This window comes from Diceros bicornis, chromosome 13 (genome assembly GCF_020826845.1).
Source record: "Diceros bicornis minor isolate mBicDic1 chromosome 13, mDicBic1.mat.cur, whole genome shotgun sequence".
In the NCBI taxonomy this organism is placed as follows: Eukaryota; Metazoa; Chordata; class Mammalia; order Perissodactyla; family Rhinocerotidae; genus Diceros; species Diceros bicornis.
The window spans coordinates 6,711,922-6,731,807 of record NC_080752.1 but is presented as its reverse complement, the minus strand read 5'-3'; the positions used below and the strand labels follow the sequence as shown (position 1 = coordinate 6,731,807).

Here is a 19,886-nt window from a genome sequence, read left to right as displayed (position 1 = left end):
GAAATAAGTCAGAGGGAGAAGGTCAAATACCGTATGATTTCCTTCATTAAGTAGTAGATAATAACAACAATAAACAAACACAAGGAGACAGAGATTGGATTGGTGGTTACCAGAGGGGAAGGGGGGAGGGAGGAGGGCGAAAGGGATAATTTGGCACATGTGTGTGGTGATGGGCTGTAATTAGTATTTGGGTGGTGAACATGATATAATCTATGCAGAAATAGAAGTATAATAATGTACACCTGAAATTTATACAATGTTATAAACTAATGTTACTGCAATAAACAAAAAATTAAAAATAAGATAAAATAAACAAACAATATTGAGTCTTTCTATCCATGAACATGGACTATCTCTCCATTTATCTTGATTTCTTTAATCAGTTTTGTAGTTTTCCATATATTATATATATGTGTGTGTGTGTGTGTATGTATGTATTTTATTAGATTTATACCTAAGTATTTCTTTTTGTGTGTGTGCTAATGTAAATGATATTGTTTTTAATTTCAAATTCCAATTGTTCATTGTTTGTATATAGGAAAGTAATTGACTTTTGTATATTAACCTTGTATCCTGCAACCTTGCTATAATTCCTAATTAGTCCCAGGAGTTTTTTGCTGGTTCTCTGGGATTTTCTACAGAGATAATCATATCATCTGTGAACGAAGACAGTTTTATTTCTTCCTTTCCAATCTCTATGCCTTTTATTTCCTTTTCTTTTCTTATTAAATTAGCTAGAGCTTTCAGTATAATGTTGAATAGGAGTGGTGAAAGGGGACATTCTTGCCTTTTCCCAGTCTTAGGGGGAAAACATCTACTTTCTCATCACTAAGTATGATGTTAGCTGTAGGTTTTTGTAGATGTTCTTTGTCAAATTGAGAAAGTTTTTCTCTATTCCTAGTTTGCTGAGATCTTTTTCTAAAATCATGATTGGATGTTAGAGTGTGTCAAATGCTTTTTCTGCATCTTATAGATATGATCATATAATTTTTCTTCTTTAACCTATTGATGTGATGGAATACAGTAACTGATTTTCTAATGTTGAACCAGCCTTGTATACCTGGACTTGCGGTGTGTGATTCTTTTTATATATTGTTGGATTCAATATGCTAGTATTTTTTTGAAGATTTTGCATTATGTTCATGAGAGATATTGGTCTGCAGTTTTCCTTTCTTATGGATGTCTTTATCTGGTTTTGATTTTAGGGTAATGCTGGCTTCACAGAACAAGTTAGGAAGTGTTCCCTCTGCTTGTATTTTTCTGGAAGAGATTGTAGAGAACTGGTATCATCTTTTCCTTAAATGTCTGATAGAAATCACCAATGAAACCATCCAAGCCTGGTGTTTTCTCTTTCAGAAGGTTATTAATTATTGATTCAATTTCTTTAGGAGATATAGGCCTATTCAGATGATTTATTTCTTACTGTGTGAATTTTGGTAGTTTGTGTCTTCCAAGGAACTGGTCCATTGCATCTAAGTTACCAATTTGTGGGCACAAAGTTGTTAATAATATTCCTTTATTATCCTTTTGATATCCATGGGATCAGTAGTGATGGCCCCTCTTTCATTTCTGATATTAGTAATTTGTGTCTTCGTTTTTTTTTTTTTTTTTTGGTGAGCCTGGCTAGAGGTTTACCAATTTTATTAACATTTTCAAAAACTCAGTTTTTCATTTTGTTGATTTTCTCTACTGACTTCTGCTCTTTATTTCTATGACAGCCTCCTAAGTACTACCTCCCTTTCCACTTCTGTTCCTCTCCAATCCACCTACCTTCTGGCAGCCAAAGTCATCTTCCTATGGGTCAAAACTGATTATGTTTTTCACCTGCTTAAAATACTCCAATGGCATCTTTTGCTCTCAAGATGAAGCCCAAATTTCTTACTGTTATCTCTACAGTCCTGCATGATTTGGTCTGCCTATTTCTCCAGACTTATCATGTCTCACTCTCTGACCTCTTGGAGCTTTGACAGCACAGAAAAGACAGATGTTAAGTTTATACATAAATGTTTATTTTATTTATTTATTAATTAATTATTTGGCTGAGGAAGAGTAGCCCTGAGCTAACATCTGTTGCCAATCTTTCTCATTTTTTGCTTGAAGAAGATCTGCCCTGAGCTAACATCTGTGTCAATCTTCCTCTACGTTATATGTGGGTTGCCGTGACAGCATGGCTGATGAGTGGTGTAGGTCCACACCTGGGATCCGAACCCACGAACCCAGGCTGCTGAAGCGCAACATGCTGACCTTAAGCACTACGCCACGGGGCCAGACCCACGGGAGAACTTTTACACATTAAGGAACCTGAGCCCGATTCCTGATCAACTAAATCAGAATCTCTGGGTGGTGAGGTCCTGGATTGAGAAACACCGTATATCCATACTCCTATGTATAGGCAGGGGCCGCACCTCAAAGGTGATTTTATTCTTGGTATCAATTACCTGGGAAAGTGAGAGTTCCTCAGACAGGAAACGGAATCTTGTAGAGCAGTGGTTCTCAACTTGGTTACATATTAGACTCACTCGGGAAGCTTTAAATATCCCAATGCCCGGGCTATACCTCAACCAATGACTTCAGAATCTCTAGAGGGTAGGATGCAGCCATCAGTAATTTTTTAAGCTCCCCAAGTGATTCCAATATGCAGTTAAAGTTAAGAACCATTATGTTGGGCCAGCCCCATGGCTTAGCGGTTAAGTGCGCATGCTCCACTGCTGGCAGCCCAGGTTCAGATCCCAGGCGCGCACTGACGCGCCGCTTCTCTGGCCATGCTGAGGCCGCGTCCCACATACAGCAACTAGAAGGATGTGCAGCTATGACATACAACTATCTACTGGGGCTTTGGGGGGTAAAAAAAAAAAAAGGAGGAGGATTGGCAATAGATGTTAGCTCAGAGCCGGTCTTCTTCAGTAAAAAGAGGAGGATTAGCATGGATGTTAGCTCAGGGCTGATCTTCCTCACAAAAAAGAAAAAAAAAAGAACCATTGTGTTAAGGGCTGTAGGTGGGAATTTGGCTCTTTGGGTCTTAATCACATAGACGTCAAGATGTCTAGAAGGAAGTCTTTGAACAGTGAGTTGTGAAACAGGTTAGAAGTTATGAAGCAAAGAACCCAGTCAAATCCTGCTATGCTGTGCTCTCCTATTGTGAACTAAGTACAGCTCTGGCTTGAGCTATCTACAGAAGAGACAGAACTCTGTATTTTGCAAACCAGACTACTTCTTTAGGTTTCTTATACTCTCAGGGTTTATTTCCCTGTTGTCCTCTTCAATCTTTAGTGAAATATTTTTAGCTTTGCTTAGAGGAACAAAAAGAAAGGTTTGTTTTTTGTCGTCATTTTTCTCTCTCTCTTTTAAAGCATTAAAGACAACCTGTGCTCTCTGGAGTCACCATGATGGTGGCAGCAGTTCTTGAAGTGAGAGACCCTCCAGGAGATGGTGAAACTCAGGGTTAAAGGCAGGGCCGCTCGGCAGTCCTCATCACTGCACTTCCCATTCCCCCCAAACCTTCCAATATTGATACTTGGGGGATCTGGGTTTTGTTATTAAAGACAGCACTACTCTTTCTTATAGCCTCTTCCTCTGTCTTTAATTGATTTAACAAACATTTATTGAATATTTACTATGCACCAGAAATACTATACTAGGCACTAGGAATACATCTGTGAGCAGGATTTTCATAGTTCTTGCCCTTACAAAACCTTACAATGTAGTTGTTCAACTTTAGGATCAAACTGACAGTGTGAATTTGGAAAAACAGAAAGCTATTTCTATTTCTATGGGACAAGTAGAAAGTCTGGAGCCAGGCAGAGAAGGCTTGATCACACCTAGCTCTGTGAACACAGGTAAACTACTTCTACAGTTACTTTCTCATTTGTTAAAATGCATTCAAATACCACCTACTTCATAGAGTTGTCCACCAATTCATTCATTCACTCAACAAATATTTATTGAGCAATCACTAAGTGCTAGGCACTGTTTTAGGTGCTAGGAAACACTAGCGAACAAAATAGACGGCCCCCCCTCACCTCCGGCCCTCCCTCCAGTGGGAAGAGACAATCAACAAGTAAAACATGGATATCCCACAGTGACAAACACTCTGGAGAAAAATGACACAGTAAGGGAACAGGGAATGCCAAGGGGGAGGGGTTATAATTTTTAATGGGACGGGCAGGGAAGACTTCACTAAGAAGGGAACATTTGAGCTAAGGTCTGAAAAGGTCAGGGAGTGAGCAATCTCTGCAGGTATCTGGGGAAGGGTGTCCCAAACAAACGAATGAACAAATGCCAAGAGTCTGAGGCAGGAATGGGCCTGGAGTATTTAAGGCACAGCAAGGAGCCCAATATGGAATAATAAACTAGAAGCGCAGTAAGGAAACAGGGGTCTAGACCGTGTAGGGTCTTGGTCGAGTGTGGTAAAAACTCTGGCTCTTATTCTAAGAGAAATGGGAAGCCACTGAAGAGTTCTGATCAGAAGAGTCACCAGATCTGTCTTGCATTTTAACAGGATCACTGTGGCTTCAATGTGGGAGCAGACACAGGGAAGCAAGTGTGAAAGCAAGGAGAGCAGTGAAGAGTGCAATAATGGCTGCCTGGACAGAGTGACAGTGGTGGAGGCAGGGAGAAGTGGTTGGATCTGGAGATATTTAAGGTAAGGCCACTAGGGTTTGCTGATGATTAGTTTGGTGTCAAAGATGTGATGGTAAGGTTTTTGACGTGAGCAATTGGAAGGATGAAGTTGCCATATCCTGGGGTAGGGGAGATTCCGGGAGGCACGTGTGAGTCAGGAGTTAGGTTCTGGATATGCTAAGCGTAATCCACATCCAAGTAAAGGAGGCAATTGGACAAATTAGTCTGGAGTATAGGGAAAGAGGAGTGGGCTTGAACCATGAATTTGGGAGTCATCAGCATATAGATGCTATTTAAAGCCATGAGACTGGATGAGATCACCTAAGAGGTTGTCGTGAGCAATAAGTAACAGAAAGTACCTAGTGCAGCACTGGGCATACAGGAGGTGTTCAATAAACAATTTCCCCTTGCAGCCACAGGGAACTTGTCAGGCTGTTCTGGCAATAGTAAACCATGCCTCAGGGTATATTTTAGACTGTCCCATGTTTACAGGCCTTCCACAACTGGCTTGGTTTTCACAAGCCTTTGGGGGATAAAAGTTCTTGGTTTTGGCTTTCATATCTTTGTGTCTTCACGTGGAATTCCTTATGAAATAAGACTGAGCATTAAAGTCCCCACGCTCTCGCCCACATGGTGACTATGAAACACCACACTGCAGACAGGAACTTTCCCAGAGCACAGAGTACCTACCCACACTCAGCTGAAACAGATGAAACCTTCATTTAATTAAATCAGCTCCCAGAAGGCTGACATCAGCTCAGGAAACACACACCTGGACACCAAGGTCTGGCTCCTCCAAGGCTCCAGATAGCTGCTCTCTCCGCTGGACTAATGGGCACATTCCTGACTCCTGGTGTCATATTTCTTATAACTGAGACTGAGATTTCCTTAGGGTTCTGTCTGGAATGCTCTGCCTCCAGATACTGGCAGGGGTCACCCTCTCTCTTCCTTTGAGTCTTTGCTCAAATGTCATCTTCTCAATGAAGCCTACCCTGATTATCCCATTTAAACTTGCAATCTCTTCTCCAGCATTCTTGTGTCCAGCCCTATTTTCTTCCTTATCACCTTCCAAGATACTGAAAACTTTACCTATTTATTACACTTTTTGTTTATCGACCATCTTGTTTGCTGGTATATCCTCAGAACACAGAATACTGCCTGACACACAGTAATTGCTCAAGAATTTTGTTGAATGAAGGAGAAGTGCTTACCTCAACGCTGGGGCAGCAGCCTGCAGCCCTGAGCCTTTCCCCAGGACCCTCAACTTTGAACAGCAGACTCCTTTCAGAGAACCTAGCGCCTTCCCGGGGCCCAGACCTCAACCCCCTGGGGTATCATCTAGTCAGGGTGTAGCTGAGTGCACTGAGGAGCCTGAGTGCTCACCCCCAGGGGAACACAAGATTAATTCTTGGGCAACCTTGAGGCCAGCAAAACCCAACTCACGAGCTCACATCCTGGCTATTCTTGTTTACTCAACTATCTGCTTGTCAGTTATCTCATGCTCAAGTCACTGCTCTCTGCTTCTTCTTCTTGGCCCCTTCTCTCCCCTTGTACCATACTCTAACTTTCCACTGTGTTCCATGAAGTGTTGTTCCTTTATATCCTCAACTTCTTCAGTGAATGCTCTTTCCATCTTCTGCTTTCATAGAATCCTGATCTCTCCTGAAAACACCATTTCCCGTACATCCCTGTGCAATGGAAGCTGCTCTTTCTTCTATACCCCATGCACCTGAGGATCTCTCCTATCTCTTTGTAGTCCATTTATGCTTCCAAACTACCAGTATGTCATCCTTATTTTAAAAAACAACAAACAAAAACCTGTTCATTGCTCATGCTATCCTGAAATACTACCTCCTACTCTCCCTTGCTGTTCTCATTTACTCTCTCCCATTCATTAAGACTTTAGCTAACAAAACATTCTTTCCAATCCAGCTTATAAGGCTGTTCACATGGCTTAGAATTTTCACAGTTTTATCCCAGTTACAAAGCACATGGTTGGTACTCAAGAAATATTTGCTAAGTGAATGAGTGAAGAAATGAAATCTGGGCCACAGAGCAGGAGGCAAACTGAGGTCCCAGTCTCATTACCAGGCACTGATAAGGTACAGGATAGGCTGAATCTCATCCTTGGGTGATGACTATTGTCCCCATTTTATAGTGGGAAACTGATGCTTAGCAGTTAAATAACTCACTCAAGATTACAGCTAGTAAGACACGGAACTGGGCTTTAAAAATCCATGTCTGATCAACAGCCCACAACTTTTTTTTTTTCCAAGGAAGAGCCAGCCCTGAGCTAACATCCATGCCAATCCTTCTCCTTTTTTTTTTTTTTTTCCCCAAAGCCCCAGTAGATAGTTGTACGTCACAGTTGCACATCCTTCTAGTTGTTGTATGTGGGACGCGGCCTCAGCATGGCTGGAGAAACGGTGCATCGGTGCGAGCCCGGGATCCGAACCCGGGCTGCCAGTAGCGGAGCGCACACACTTAACCACTAAGCCACGGGGCCGGCCCCTCAATAGCCCACATTTTTAACCTCCAAAAACCACTGCCCTCCTGAATAACAGAGACTGCAGTTAAAAGACAAGGTTTTGTACAGCTCGCTGCATATAAGTATTCTAAATAATTTTCATAGCGCTGACAAGTTGATTTTTGTCATGTAGCAGCAAGGAATTCCCAAAGGAAATAGAAAACTATTTATTCCACAAAGAAATAATTAAAAGAATATAGAGAAGACAAAAACGTCCAAAACATCTATTTCCAGATTTTTGGAGTATCATTGAATATAGAGCTATCTTAAGAGTATTTCTGTACAATAGGATTTCAAGAATAGAAAACATCTGAGGTAGGGAGACAATTCTCATGCAGATAGATCTGTGCTGCATTCTCAATTAAGGGTCAGCCAACTGATTCATGGGCCAACTCTGACTGACTGTTTTGTGTATGGCCCATGAGTTAAGAATGTCTTTTACATTTTTAATGGTTGGGAGAAAAATTCAGAAGAATAATATTTCCTGACACATAAAAATTATATGAAATTAAAATTTCAGTGTCCATAAATAAAGTTTTATTGGAATACAGCCATGCTCATTTGTCTATGTGCTGTCTATGGCTGCTTGCATGTTGTAGCAGCAGAATTGAGTAGTTGTGACAGAGACAATAAGGTCCCCCAAACCCTAAAATATCGACCATTTGGCCCTTTACAGAAAAAGTTGGCCAACTCCTGTTATAGATAATTTCTTCTGACGTATCTTCCAGTTCACTAACTCTGTCTTCAGCTGTATCTAATCTGCTACTAAATCCTTCTACTGAGTTTTTAATTTTGGTCACTGTATTTTTTAATTCTAGAAGTTCTTTGTTTTCCAAATCTAATATTTAACTTTTTATAGTTCCCTATTCTATGTACATAGTTAAACCTTGTCTTTGATTTCCTTAAATACAGTATATATAACTGCTTTATAAACTGTGTCTGGTAACTCCAATTTCAGAAGTCTTTATGGGTCATTCTCTGTTGTCTGTTTTTCATGGTTCTCACTAATGGAGCTTTGTTTCCTTGTGTGCTTAGCTATTTTTTACTGTGAGCTGCTCATTTCCTTGAAAAGTTATTTGTGAAGAATTCATATGTCTTTCTCCAGAGAGGATTTGCATTTGCTTCTGCCAGGAGCTTGGAGAAAGTGCCAGTCTGGAATACCTTAAACTGAGTTCATGGGTCACCTGAGTGATGAGAACTCTGGCTGTGAATATCAAGTGTTTCTGTTTTATTAACTTATTGCCCTGATCCACTCAGAGCTCTAGCAACCTCTCCTGCAGTCCTGGTTTGGGTGCGCAGGTTTAGTTCTAGTTTATCCTTATGCTGAGTCCTTTGGGGTTCCAGTTTAATGTGGAAAAGATCAAAGATGGAAAATATGGAAGAGAAGTTAATAGAACTAGAGGCTAGAATGAGAAGATCTAACATTTAATCAGAGTTTCAGAAGAGGAGTAGAGAGAGAGTGGGGAAGAGGCAATATTTAAAGAGATAATGGCTGAAAATTTTCCAGAACATATGAATTCTTATACTCAAGAAGCTAAAATGAATCCAATCAAAATAAATGAGACTAAATTCTTAAATTTATATACTTATTCATACTTTATAGGACTCTTTCTTTTATTCTTCATAAAACCTTAGCAAGTGGGTATTATTATCTACATTTTTTCATAAGAGAAAACTGGGATTCAGAGAGCTAAAATGATTATCTAAGGTCATGTAATTCTAAGCAGCAGAGGCAGAATTCAAATCCAGTTCTTCTGCTCCAGGGTCAGATCCTCTCCTATACATTAGAAATAGAACACAGCACAGCAGAGAAAGACTTCACAAGGGGGATCTGAACATTGCTAAGGAATTATCTCCCCCAAAACAGAATCCTTTACTTGGAAACTTCTCCCTAGAATCACATAAAAACCTTCCCACATATCTGTGCTTTCTTCTGAAGACAACATTGGATGGGAAAAGCGTTTGCAGGAAGAAGCAGGAAAGTTCTAGCTTGTACGTTAAATTGTGAGTTAAATCAAATGAGGCCAAGGCAATTCCCTGGACTAAAGACCAAGTTGACTCAAATGGTTCATGGAACCAGCCTGGTACACAACAGAAAGCTACGCAACAGCCTACTGTGTACTACCCAACGGTCAGGTCAGGAGGGCAGGATGTCCTCCTAATTCCCCTCCTTACACTGTTGAAGACAATTAAATACAGTAGTTAACATGTCCTAGATAACATGTCTTTTGTTCATCAACGTGATTCAACTTGGTAATTACTACATCTCTTCCGTTTTGGTGGCATTTCACTTGCTTATAGCTTATACTTGATTTGTTTTTTGCCCAGAGCACTAAATTAAGACTTTTCTAAGAGTGAAGCCTATGGTTTTCTAGCATAATCAAGCCTCATTCCCCAGATGTTAACATGTGGCTGACATCTCTCTACTAGCTTGGTATAAAGAGCAGACCATTCTTCCCTTGTAGCTACCTCTATGATATGTAAAAGCTGGGAGAATTACAATGCCTGAACTCATAGTTTTGAGTTTCACAGAGCTAAGAAGCCAGATGCCAGGAAAAGGGGCTGCCAGACAATTCAGTGGGAAAGCCAAATACCCCAGATTTGATGTCTTGTATGTATGTGCAGCCATCACCATTAGAAGCAGCTGTGATCCAGGCTTCATGCAAGAGAGGAAAGGCAGGAGACACAATTCTGATCTTTCATGTCTGTCTGGTGCAGGACAGGGGACACAGGTGTACAAAGATGACTAACAATAGAAAGGAGCCACAGGCAGTTTTGCAACCATGGGATTGCACATCAACCATGTGACAGGTCCTGTGCAGGGCATGAGCACAGAGTGGATAGAGCCCAATCTCAAGGCATCCTGGTCTAACAGGGAAAGTGCATAGTCATCCACCTATCATCCGTCCATGAGTCCATGTAGCCATCCATGCAGCCACGTGTTTAATGTTTACTGAGCACGTCACAAGTATATGCCAGTACTGTCTAGGAGCAAGGGAGACTAAGAAGGCCAGAAGAGGAAAGGATTCTGGAAGGATTAGATACTATTTACTTGAAAATCCCTAATGAATTAAGCATTTCAATTAAATCCTTACAACAACACTGTGAAGTAGGTATATTGTCCTTATCTTACAGATGAAACGAGGCTCAGAGTGGTTAAGTAGCTTGCCCCAAATCACAAGAAGAGTAAATGGCAATCTGGGATTTGAACCAAGCTTGGCCTGGCTCTGAGCCTGTGCTCTTAATAAGTTAATAATGATTACAGTTAATTATATAGTATAACGAGATAATAGGTGACAGAGGTAGAAAATTCAGAGGAAGCATAGAGGAAGAGAGAATTTTGTGCAGAGAGGAAGTGGTCTCTGAGCTTTCCTCGTGGACAAGCAAGGAAAGGGAATTTCAGGCACGGATAACAAGCACATGCAAAGGTAGAGGGTTTACCTGTGGGAGAAGGACAGGAGTTAAAGCAGGAGACGAAGCCAGGGGCCCGATCACAGAAGGCTTTGCATGTCAGGCTGCAGAGCATCATTGAGAGGCCACTGCCTCCTGCTGTGACTCAACCATCCTCCACTCTGTAGCAGAGGCCTTTCCAGGGGCCTCTCTGTCCCTCAAACTCCTGACAGTGGCTCCTTCTGTAATGAGCTGCCTGTGCCAGCCAAAGCTAAGGCCTTATGTTTGCGCCCACAATTCCATCCTCTCCAGGCCTCTGCAGACTGTAATATGCTCCAAGATTCTGCTGACACACTGAGGACAGAGGCCCCAGGGAATCCTCCAACAACCTAAGGGGTGATGAGAGCTGACCCTTCAAGGTTGGACCCCAGCTCTTACAGATCTCTCTACCACAGAGTCAAGGAACTTTCTCATTCTACTCACAGTTTAGAGTCCAGCTTCAGGAGGAAGCCCAACCGATCATACTCTGAAAAAGAAAAGAAAAGTAGAAAATGTCACTGAAGTCAAGCCACTGCTGACACTAACAGATAGCATTCCCCAGACCTAGACCATGGGGACAGACAATTGCTTCAAAGAACAGATCCAAATACATAAGCCACAACTAAATTTAAGTCACAAAACTCTTGCTGAACACCTGTCTGTGAAGGACCAGGTTCAACACCAGGTATTTCCCAGGCCTTCTAGGCCAAGTAGCCCTATGCTAATATATAATTGCCTTCCTGTTTAAATGTGATACTTAAAACCGAAATTTAGTAAACCACAAAACTGGACCCCTGGAAAAGTAAGAGTCAGAAGCAATCTCTGCTTCCTCTAAGCTCTAAGCACAGTTCTCACTGAATCAGCCATATTAACTAAGGGTAAAGATGTGGCAGCCAAGGGGGTCCTCAAATTCATGGCAACAATCCTCCTCATGACAATCACAAAGAACTGGTAGATCTGACCACATAAAGAATAGGACATTCAAAATGAAATCTAAAAACAAATTGGTTAAGATGTTTGTAACAAATGATAAATCATTAATATTTTATTTAAGTTCTTTCTGTCTAGCCTCATTCTAAAATGAAGTTGAAGCAGTTTTACAAAATTGTTTGAAGTACAAGATTTTAAAAAAGAAGAAATCTGGGGGCCAGAGGGGAAATAAGCACAGGAAAAATAATGAAATGCAGCCAGGATAAGAAAACCAAAAGTGTGTGTCCTAAGATCCTGTACGCTTGCCAGAGGAGGAAATTACAGATCTATCCCCGAGATTTTTCACAGCTAAAACTAAATGCAAAGCACTGATACAATCGCTTACAGTGTCCACAAAATAAACCAGGAGAATCACAGCTATTCCTGACACTAAGACTTGAAGGAAGTTTCCTCTGTGTCCTCAAAAATATTTGTACATGGAAAATGATAGGAAGCGTCATAAGATTGTTTCTTATAGTTTTGTTCAACGATTGCAAAGAGTGTGTGTGTGTGTGTGTGTAGAGTGGCTACATCAAAGTAAGATGGTCTACGAATGCAGTTCTCAGCTGGCCTGGCTTAATCTGAGGATAAAACAGAATACCAAGACCAAACAACTGGACGGAAAAGGCCATGCAGCAAAGCTTTCGAGGAACTCAGTCTTTACTAAGCAATGAATGGCCAAGAGAGGGAAGTTACACACACTGACAAGTACCTCACAGGAGCCATTCTGCAAGGCCAATTAAGGCCAGACGTGCGCTTTCATAAGCCCAGCTGAGCTGTGGTGAGAGAACAAGTCCTCTTCTTAAAACTGAAGATACCAACTAGGACACACAACTCAACAGAAGGCTTGCTTCCCAAGAGAATACGCTTGGGCAAGTGAAAGCCTTTCCTCAAAATAATTCTGGTTTTGCTCTAACTTAGATGAATGGATGAGAGACTTTGCTTAATATATCAGAAACTTGCAAAAATCAGTAAGAAAAACAAAGGTTTCAATTTAAAAAATAAACTGAAAACAAAGTTTGCAGAAAGAGTTAGTTTCAAAGCGTAATACTCTTTCAACAATCCTATTCTATTATTCCATGAAAAAGAAAACCTCATGAACTTGCCAACACCTGTTGCTTTCCCCCATATGGTCATAACCTTGGGGCAACTATCCTGCTCCTGCTCCTCAGACCGCAGCAAAGACTCCCTCGGACGTACACCGAGTCCATGCTTCGGCTGATTCCTTCCAGAGAGGTTAGAGAATGTTCTCCCTTTGTTGCAAATTCAAATGTCAGGGGCCAAGCAAGAACATAACATCAACAAGGGAAGTGGGAAAAAGTGATACCCTCTTGCAGCAGCTCATACCACTTACTTTAGTTGCATTAAAAGCAAATCCTGTTGTTGGGGCCAGCCCCGTGGCTTAGCGGTTAAGTGCACACTCCGCTACTGGCGGCCCGGGTTCGGATCCCAGGCGCGCACCGACGCACCGCTTCTCTGGCCACGCTGAGGCCGCGTCCCACATACAACAACTAGAAGGATGTGCAACTATGACATACAACTATCTACTGGGGCTTTGGGGTCAAAAAGGAGGAGGATTGGCAATAGATGTTAGCTCAGAGCTGGTCTTCCTCAGCAAAAAGAGGAAGATTAGCACGGATGTTAGCTCAGGGCTGATCTTCCTCACAAAACAAAAAACAAATCCTGTTGAAATGTCTTTTTTCCACCATATATTTTTGTATAGTGAGCATAATTATGTCTATGGGTTATTTTCCAACAGCATCTTAAGTGTTTTTTTTGCACACACGCACACTAATTGCATATTAAACATGTAAGAACACTTTGCATTTCTAAAGAAATTATGTCCCTTCCATGGCTCTCTTGGACTATCTGTTGTTTTCTCTTTTGTTAAGAGAGATGAATACCAGAAAGTTTTCACTTTACTTTTTATTTTAAGAAAAGGTAACTGTGTGAGCCCAATGATTATAAATGGCAACTGGTATTGGTTTCAGGTCACAGAGCCAAGAGGGAATGGGGTCCATCTGGAGACTCCACGCTCTGTCAAAGTGGGCAGCCTCCACCAGCTCTAGCTAACTATGCCAGGCAGCAATGCAGGCCCAGCATTGCAACATCTGAGTTTTTTAAAGCCAAGAATCTGGATCTTTTAAGGTAAAATTTCTCAATTTGTAAATATTGGCAAAAGATTCAAGAAAATTTAAAGATTATGAGGATCAACCAAAATATGCCCATGGGCAGGATCCAGCCAGCAGGCTAACAGGTCATAAACTGTCAAGTTTATGCCAGTCCTAGACTGGCAGCTCATGAGGGCTGGAAGCATTACTCTTTTGTGGCTGCACACAGTAGATGCTCAATAAATATTTGCTAACTGTTATTATCAGAATTATTTAGTCACCATGGTCATAAATCCAAATCAAATCAGTCTAACAGGATGCTAAAAAGAAAGTTTCAGCCTAGCCTCTAGGATGATAAATTTCAGACACTAAAGTGATGTACTAGACTAAGACGCAAATTTTCAAAGGAAATATCTGAAAACCCGTTACATAATTCTAAAGGCCCTCCCTACATCAAATATAAAAGTAACTGGTTATGAGAGATTAAGGGAGAGAGGATTTGTAGAATTTTTTTGGAGAGAGCAGTGTTATGAACCCCATCTCCTTTAAGGGGCAGAATGGGTAGTACTTGTTTCTCACTCAAGCCTGGCGAGGGAAGCTTGACACGTGACCCTTAAGGAATGGGGCAAACAGCGGACTGTCAGGTGCCTGACCTGTACCTGAGGAGCCTAAAGGACACGAGATGGGCTGGCTGCCAAGGAGAGAGCTGCACTGGACCTGGCCTACATTCCCAGAATTTGTTGCAGAAAAGGATGCATGAATGAGCTAGTGTGGGGTTGTCTCAGGTCCTTTCCAAAAGATTGCCCAGAGGGTTGGCAAGTCCTCAGCAGACAGAAGCGGGGGCAGACATTGGGAATCCCAGGAGCTGCAGAAGGAGTGAGTGACAAGGCTTTGGTGAGTGCATTACCCACATCAGAGGAACTGCAGAGGAAGGTCCTCAGTTGGAGGGGGTCTCCAAAACGCCAACAAGAGCACTCCCCAAGAGTCAGCTTTCAACACTTGCCAGTTCAGAGAGTGCCAACACTATCTATGTCTTTTCTGCTTATATTCTCTCTTCCTTCCCCATCAGTTTCAGAGAGGTCAGAAATAGCAGCCAGCAATGGGGCAGGAGTGGAAGGAGAGACAAGCAGGGCACCTCCCCTGCCCTGGGCCAGGCGCCTGCTGGTCCTCAGCCCTAATGCAGAGAGGGAAGTCACTGTAGCTTTGGGTGAATTAAAAGCTATGACTATTACATAAGGCTGAAGGCTCTAATTCTGGAATTGGTGACTCAATGTGACCATGGGACTTTCATTACCTCAGAGGTATCAAAAAATTCTCTAGACCTCCCACACTGAAGGGGACAGGAGGAGACAAAATGAAGGTGGCCATGATTATCTCCTGATGTTTCCTGCACGTTCAATACGCTGGTTGCACTAACTTAGGCAAATAGGGCAATTTAACGGTTCACATAACCAAAGTGTGGAGAGGGCCAGGGTGCAGAGGGCTTCAGGGACAACTGAAAGTGACTGGATGCCATCAGGCCCCCCTCAGTTAGCTGTCCTCTCCCCTGACTACCTTTCCTGCTAAGTTAGGAAAACGGCCACCAGCAACTTTCAGGTGCACGTCTTCAGCTTTGCCACTGAAAAGGGAATTCGACTCTGCTCTCTGCTCCTAATGGCAAAACTCCCAGGAAGGGTCAGGAGTGGTCTAGCTTGCGTCAGCTCCTCACGCCTGTTCTAAGCACAGTGATCAAGGAGATGGAGTCTGTAATAACTAGGATTCCCACATGAAACACACGGTTAGAAGGAGCACTCACTGAAGGAATGTGCTGTCCTGAACAAATGCAGGCTCTCAGGAAGAGTAGGAAGTCTCTGGAAAACTTAGAGCCAGCTAAATCTCCCAGGTATAATAGGTATAATCACTGTTATAATGGGCCAGGACGTTTTTTCTCTCATCCTCATTTCGCTGTGGGTTCTTTCTTCCCTGACCAATCTCCTTTCTAAATCTTTCTCATAATGCCCTCTGGACTCCCTATGCCAACCAACTGGCTTACCTTCCTCCGCCTCCTGGCAGACCTGAAGCCTGGCTCTGCCCTGTGAGGCCTGGCTTTTCCTGCAGCTCTCAAGGGAGGCTGCTTTTTCTCTCGAATGTGTGGGTAGTGAGGAGGGAGTGCTTATGATGTGCCATGGTATAGTTTTCATCATTTTTCTTGTGTTTGGGATTCACTGAACTTCTTGGGTCTACGAGTTTATTGTTTTAATCAAATTTGAAAATTTTTCAGCCATTATTTCTTCAAAAATTTTTTCCCCTCCCCTCTCTTTTGGGGGCTCTGATTACATATGTATTAACCTGCTTGAAGTCCCACCACTCACTGATACTCAGTTCATTTTTTTCCCCAGTAATTTTTCACTCTGTATTTCATTTTGGATAGTTTCTACTGATATATCTTCTTGTTCACCACTCTTTTCATCTGGAGTGTCTAATTTGTTGTGTATCCATTCAGTATTAGGATTCTTCTTTATCTCTTACATGTCTTTCCTTAACATTCTTATGCTTTCTTTTACCTTCTTGAAGACATGGAGTATGTTTTAAAGGCTTTGCCTACTAATTCTCTCATTTGTGTTATCTCTAGGCCTGTTTCTATTGATTGGTTTTTCTCCTCATTATGGGTTGTATTTTCATGCTTCTCTGAATTGTCTGGTCATTCTTCATTGGATGCCAGCCATGTGAATTTTATCTTGTTGGGTACAGATATCTGTGCATTCTTTAAGTATTTTTGAGGTGCAGTTAAATTACTTGGAAACAGTTTGACCCTTTCAAGACTTTCTTTTAAGCTTTGTAGAGTTAGGGTTAGAGGCAAAAGTGGACTTTAGTCTCGGGTTAATTTGGCACCATTACTAATTTTGCCCCACTACTAATTTTGCCCCACTACTACGGCGAAACCCTTCTGGGTACGCTATGTGATGCCCCATCTATTATGACGTTTTCTCACTATTCCCAGTGCTATGTGAGGGATTATTCTGCCTGCTCTTTTCCAGTGGTTCTTCCCTGGCTTCCAGTCCTTTCCTCACACACATGCACTGATCAGCTAAGGAGTCAAGGGGACCTTCAACAGATCTCCAGAGCTCTCTGTGTGTGCAGCTCTCTCCACTCTGGTACTCTGCCTGTGAATTCTGGCTGCCTTGGTCTCCTCAAATTCTCAACTGTTTCCTCTTAGGAAGACTCCTGGGTTCTCCTTCCCTGTGGTCTGGAAACCATCCAGGCCACTAGGTTGGGCAACTATGGGGCTAACCTCACTTGTTTCCTTTCTTTCAGAGATCGGCATTCTGTGCTACCTATTGTTCAATGTCTGAAAAAACTTTTTTCATATATTTTGTCTGTTTTTTAGTGGTTTCTTCTTGTTTCTTCACTTTTTCCTTATCCAGTCTAGACTTCACCTTGCTCAACTATCCAGTTTAGCCTGCCCAACGATCTTTCCATTGCGCCCAAACCAAATCTCTCATTCTTGCTCAACCCTCTCTCCTGAGCTCCAGACTTGTATATCTAGCTGTCTCCTGGACACGTCCAATTTCTACAGACACCTAAAACTCAGGCTGCCTCACAGAGAGTTCATTTTCACCACCCTCACACAGGCACAACCTGGTTCTCCTCCTGTGTGCCCTACCTTAATGAATGGTACCACTATTCACCCAGCTGCCCAAGCATGAAACCTGAGAGAATTCCTTGATTCCTGCTCCTCTTATTTTATTTAATTAATTACCAGGTGCTTCTAATTTCATCTTCTCAATGGATCTCAAATCCACTTACTTTTCTCCATTTCTACTATCCTTGACTAAGAAGCCAGCTTCACGTCTCACCCAGATTACTGTAGCAGCCTCCTACCAGGTTTCCCTGCCTCCTCTTTTGTCCCTCTCTAATAGATTCTCCATAATGTAACCAGAGCTGTCCTTCTATAGGACAAATATGGTTATGTCATAACTCTGCTTAAAACCTTTGAATGGCCTCTGTTGTTCTCAGAATGAATCCCAGTCTCTTGGTTTACAAGGTCCTTCATGATCTGGTCTATAGTGACCATTCCAAGTCCACTTTTTGAGTCCTTGCATTGCCCCTGCCCCGCCCCTGCTCCAGCCAGACTGAACTACTTTATTTTCCTCCACAGTATCTTTATCACCCCCAGGCCTTTGTACATGCTTTATCCTTCGCTTAGAATATTATTCCCAACCCGTTTTCACACTGCTTATTTCCTACACACTGTTCCTAAATGACCCACAGTCACCTCAAATTCAAAACGCTGTAAATCACTCATCTTCACCTGTCCCCAGCCCTGTTTTTTGTTTTGTTTTGTTTGTTTGCTTGGTAATGGCATTACCATTCAGTCCTCCAAGGAAATTTTTGGTGTACTCTCTCCCATTTCTAAACACAGATCCTCCTCCCTATACCATGGCCAGTGCTTTTGCTGGAGTCTTCACTGTTGCTTAGACCATGGAGCTACCTCTTAATCTGTCTCTGCCTGTCTTCCTAGCCTCACCTTCGCCACTCCTCTCTAGGCAGCCTTTATGCCTGAGAGCTATTGCAGACATTTCCACGACCTGTAATGCCCTCACTCACCTTCCACTCATCCTTCAAGATACAGCTGTAACCAAAGCTAAATCTAATAGACATTTCTGTAGTGCCACCAGGACCTTCATGATTCGGCCTTTGCCTACCTTTCTAGCTCTCTCTTGCACTATCTTCTCCCCTGTGCTCTCCGCTCGGGCCGTTCTGGCCTTCCTTCCGTTCCTTGAATAAGCCATGAGCTCTCTCAACATAGGACTTTTTCTCAGAAGCAGTTTATCCTGCCTGAAGTGTGTCCTCACCTCTTTATTTGGTTAATTCCTGCTCATCCTTTAGACCTTAGTTCAAATGTACCCTCTTTTAGAAGAGAGCATTCCTTGACCCTCCTGTCTAGATTGTGTACCTCTTACATGCTCCTTTAACACAAGTGTACTTACTTGTCCTCATAGCACTTTTCCAGTTTGTAATTATACATTAACAGACTATTTGACTGGTGTCTCTCCTCCACTAGACTAGAAATTCTACCAAGGCTTCATCACCTAATGCTGTACTTGGCATGTTAATGACTGATCAATGAACGACACCTTCTCTGCTCTAAACTGTTAGCTTTGGAGCCTCCTTTCTGTGCTCTCCATCAAACTTACAGAACTTTATGCATTTCTGCCATTAGTTGCTCATGAGTCTGCAGTGCACATCTGTTGTTTTCTGTCCTCTTTTAGCAACAAGCCCCTTGAATTTCTTTCAGGGAATTACTCTTCTCCCATTGCAGGCAAGGGTGAGACTGTCAGCGGGATTTGCCTATCCAAAGCATAGGGACTTGACAAAAGCTATGTTGGTTGGACTCTTTCTCTCTTAAGCTGAGTGACACCAGGGAGAAACAGTGTGCTGATGAGATGGACCATTTATTGCAATCTAGGTTCCTGGCACTGCCCTTCATGCCCTTTCTTAGGGCCTTTTAGCTTTTAATTTGATTCTGGGGGTATCCATGTCCTTCCAGTAAATTCCTTTTTAAATTAGCCACAGTCAGGTTCTGTTGCTTACAATTAAACAATCCTAACTATGTGTATCTATATCTCTAGCACCTAATACAGGTCTGGCACCGAGTTGGTGCTCCATAAACGTGCTGAATGAATGGAAGAGTGAACGGAGTGGCCAAATGACCAATGAAGCCAATGAGTAGCCCTAGGACCTGGATTCTTTGTCTTCCTTCACTCCTTGCTGTGAGGGGGCAATGTTAATGGTGGCAGCAATGGTGGCAGCAGTAGCTGCCTCTCCCAGTCCCTAGCCCAACCACCTTTTACAGTAGCGCTTCCCTTGCTCTGGCCATTCTTGGCTCCCAGCCTATCCAGCTGATTACATCGCAGTCACGGGCTGCGGAGAGCCTGCACTGGCTCTTCTTGGGCACTCTTCCCTCATTTCAATTTCTTGCTTTTACTTTGGGGTTCCCTTTTGATGACTCCATATTTGCCAAGGTAATTCCCTCCTGTCATTTATAAGAGCCTAAAATTTAACCTTTTCCAGAAGGACTTCTTGAGGCTCCTGAATAACCTGTGACTTCCCCATTTCCAACCCAGCCAGGGATCCCACCTGACAAGCATTCTACTCTCATTTTCATAAGCTGTTACTGAATATGCCACATATTCATAAGCTGTTACTGATGGTTTAATCTGTGCACAGTTCCTTGGAGTTCCCTGATT

At 42.4% G+C, this 19,886-nt stretch overlaps 1 protein-coding gene across 4 annotated transcripts in view; it reads right to left on the bottom strand.

Annotated features, from left to right (window-relative positions):
- The window catches only part of ST3GAL3 (ST3 beta-galactoside alpha-2,3-sialyltransferase 3), a 223,639-nt gene that overhangs the window by 104,462 nt on the left and 99,291 nt on the right, over window positions 1–19,886 (bottom strand). For all 4 annotated transcript variants that reach the window (XM_058552166.1, XM_058552167.1, XM_058552169.1 and 1 more), the window contains one exon: window positions 11,021–11,063. In XM_058552166.1, the coding sequence (XP_058408149.1) occupies window positions 11,021–11,063 (43 nt within the window). The remainder of the gene's footprint in view (window positions 1–11,020; window positions 11,064–19,886) is intronic.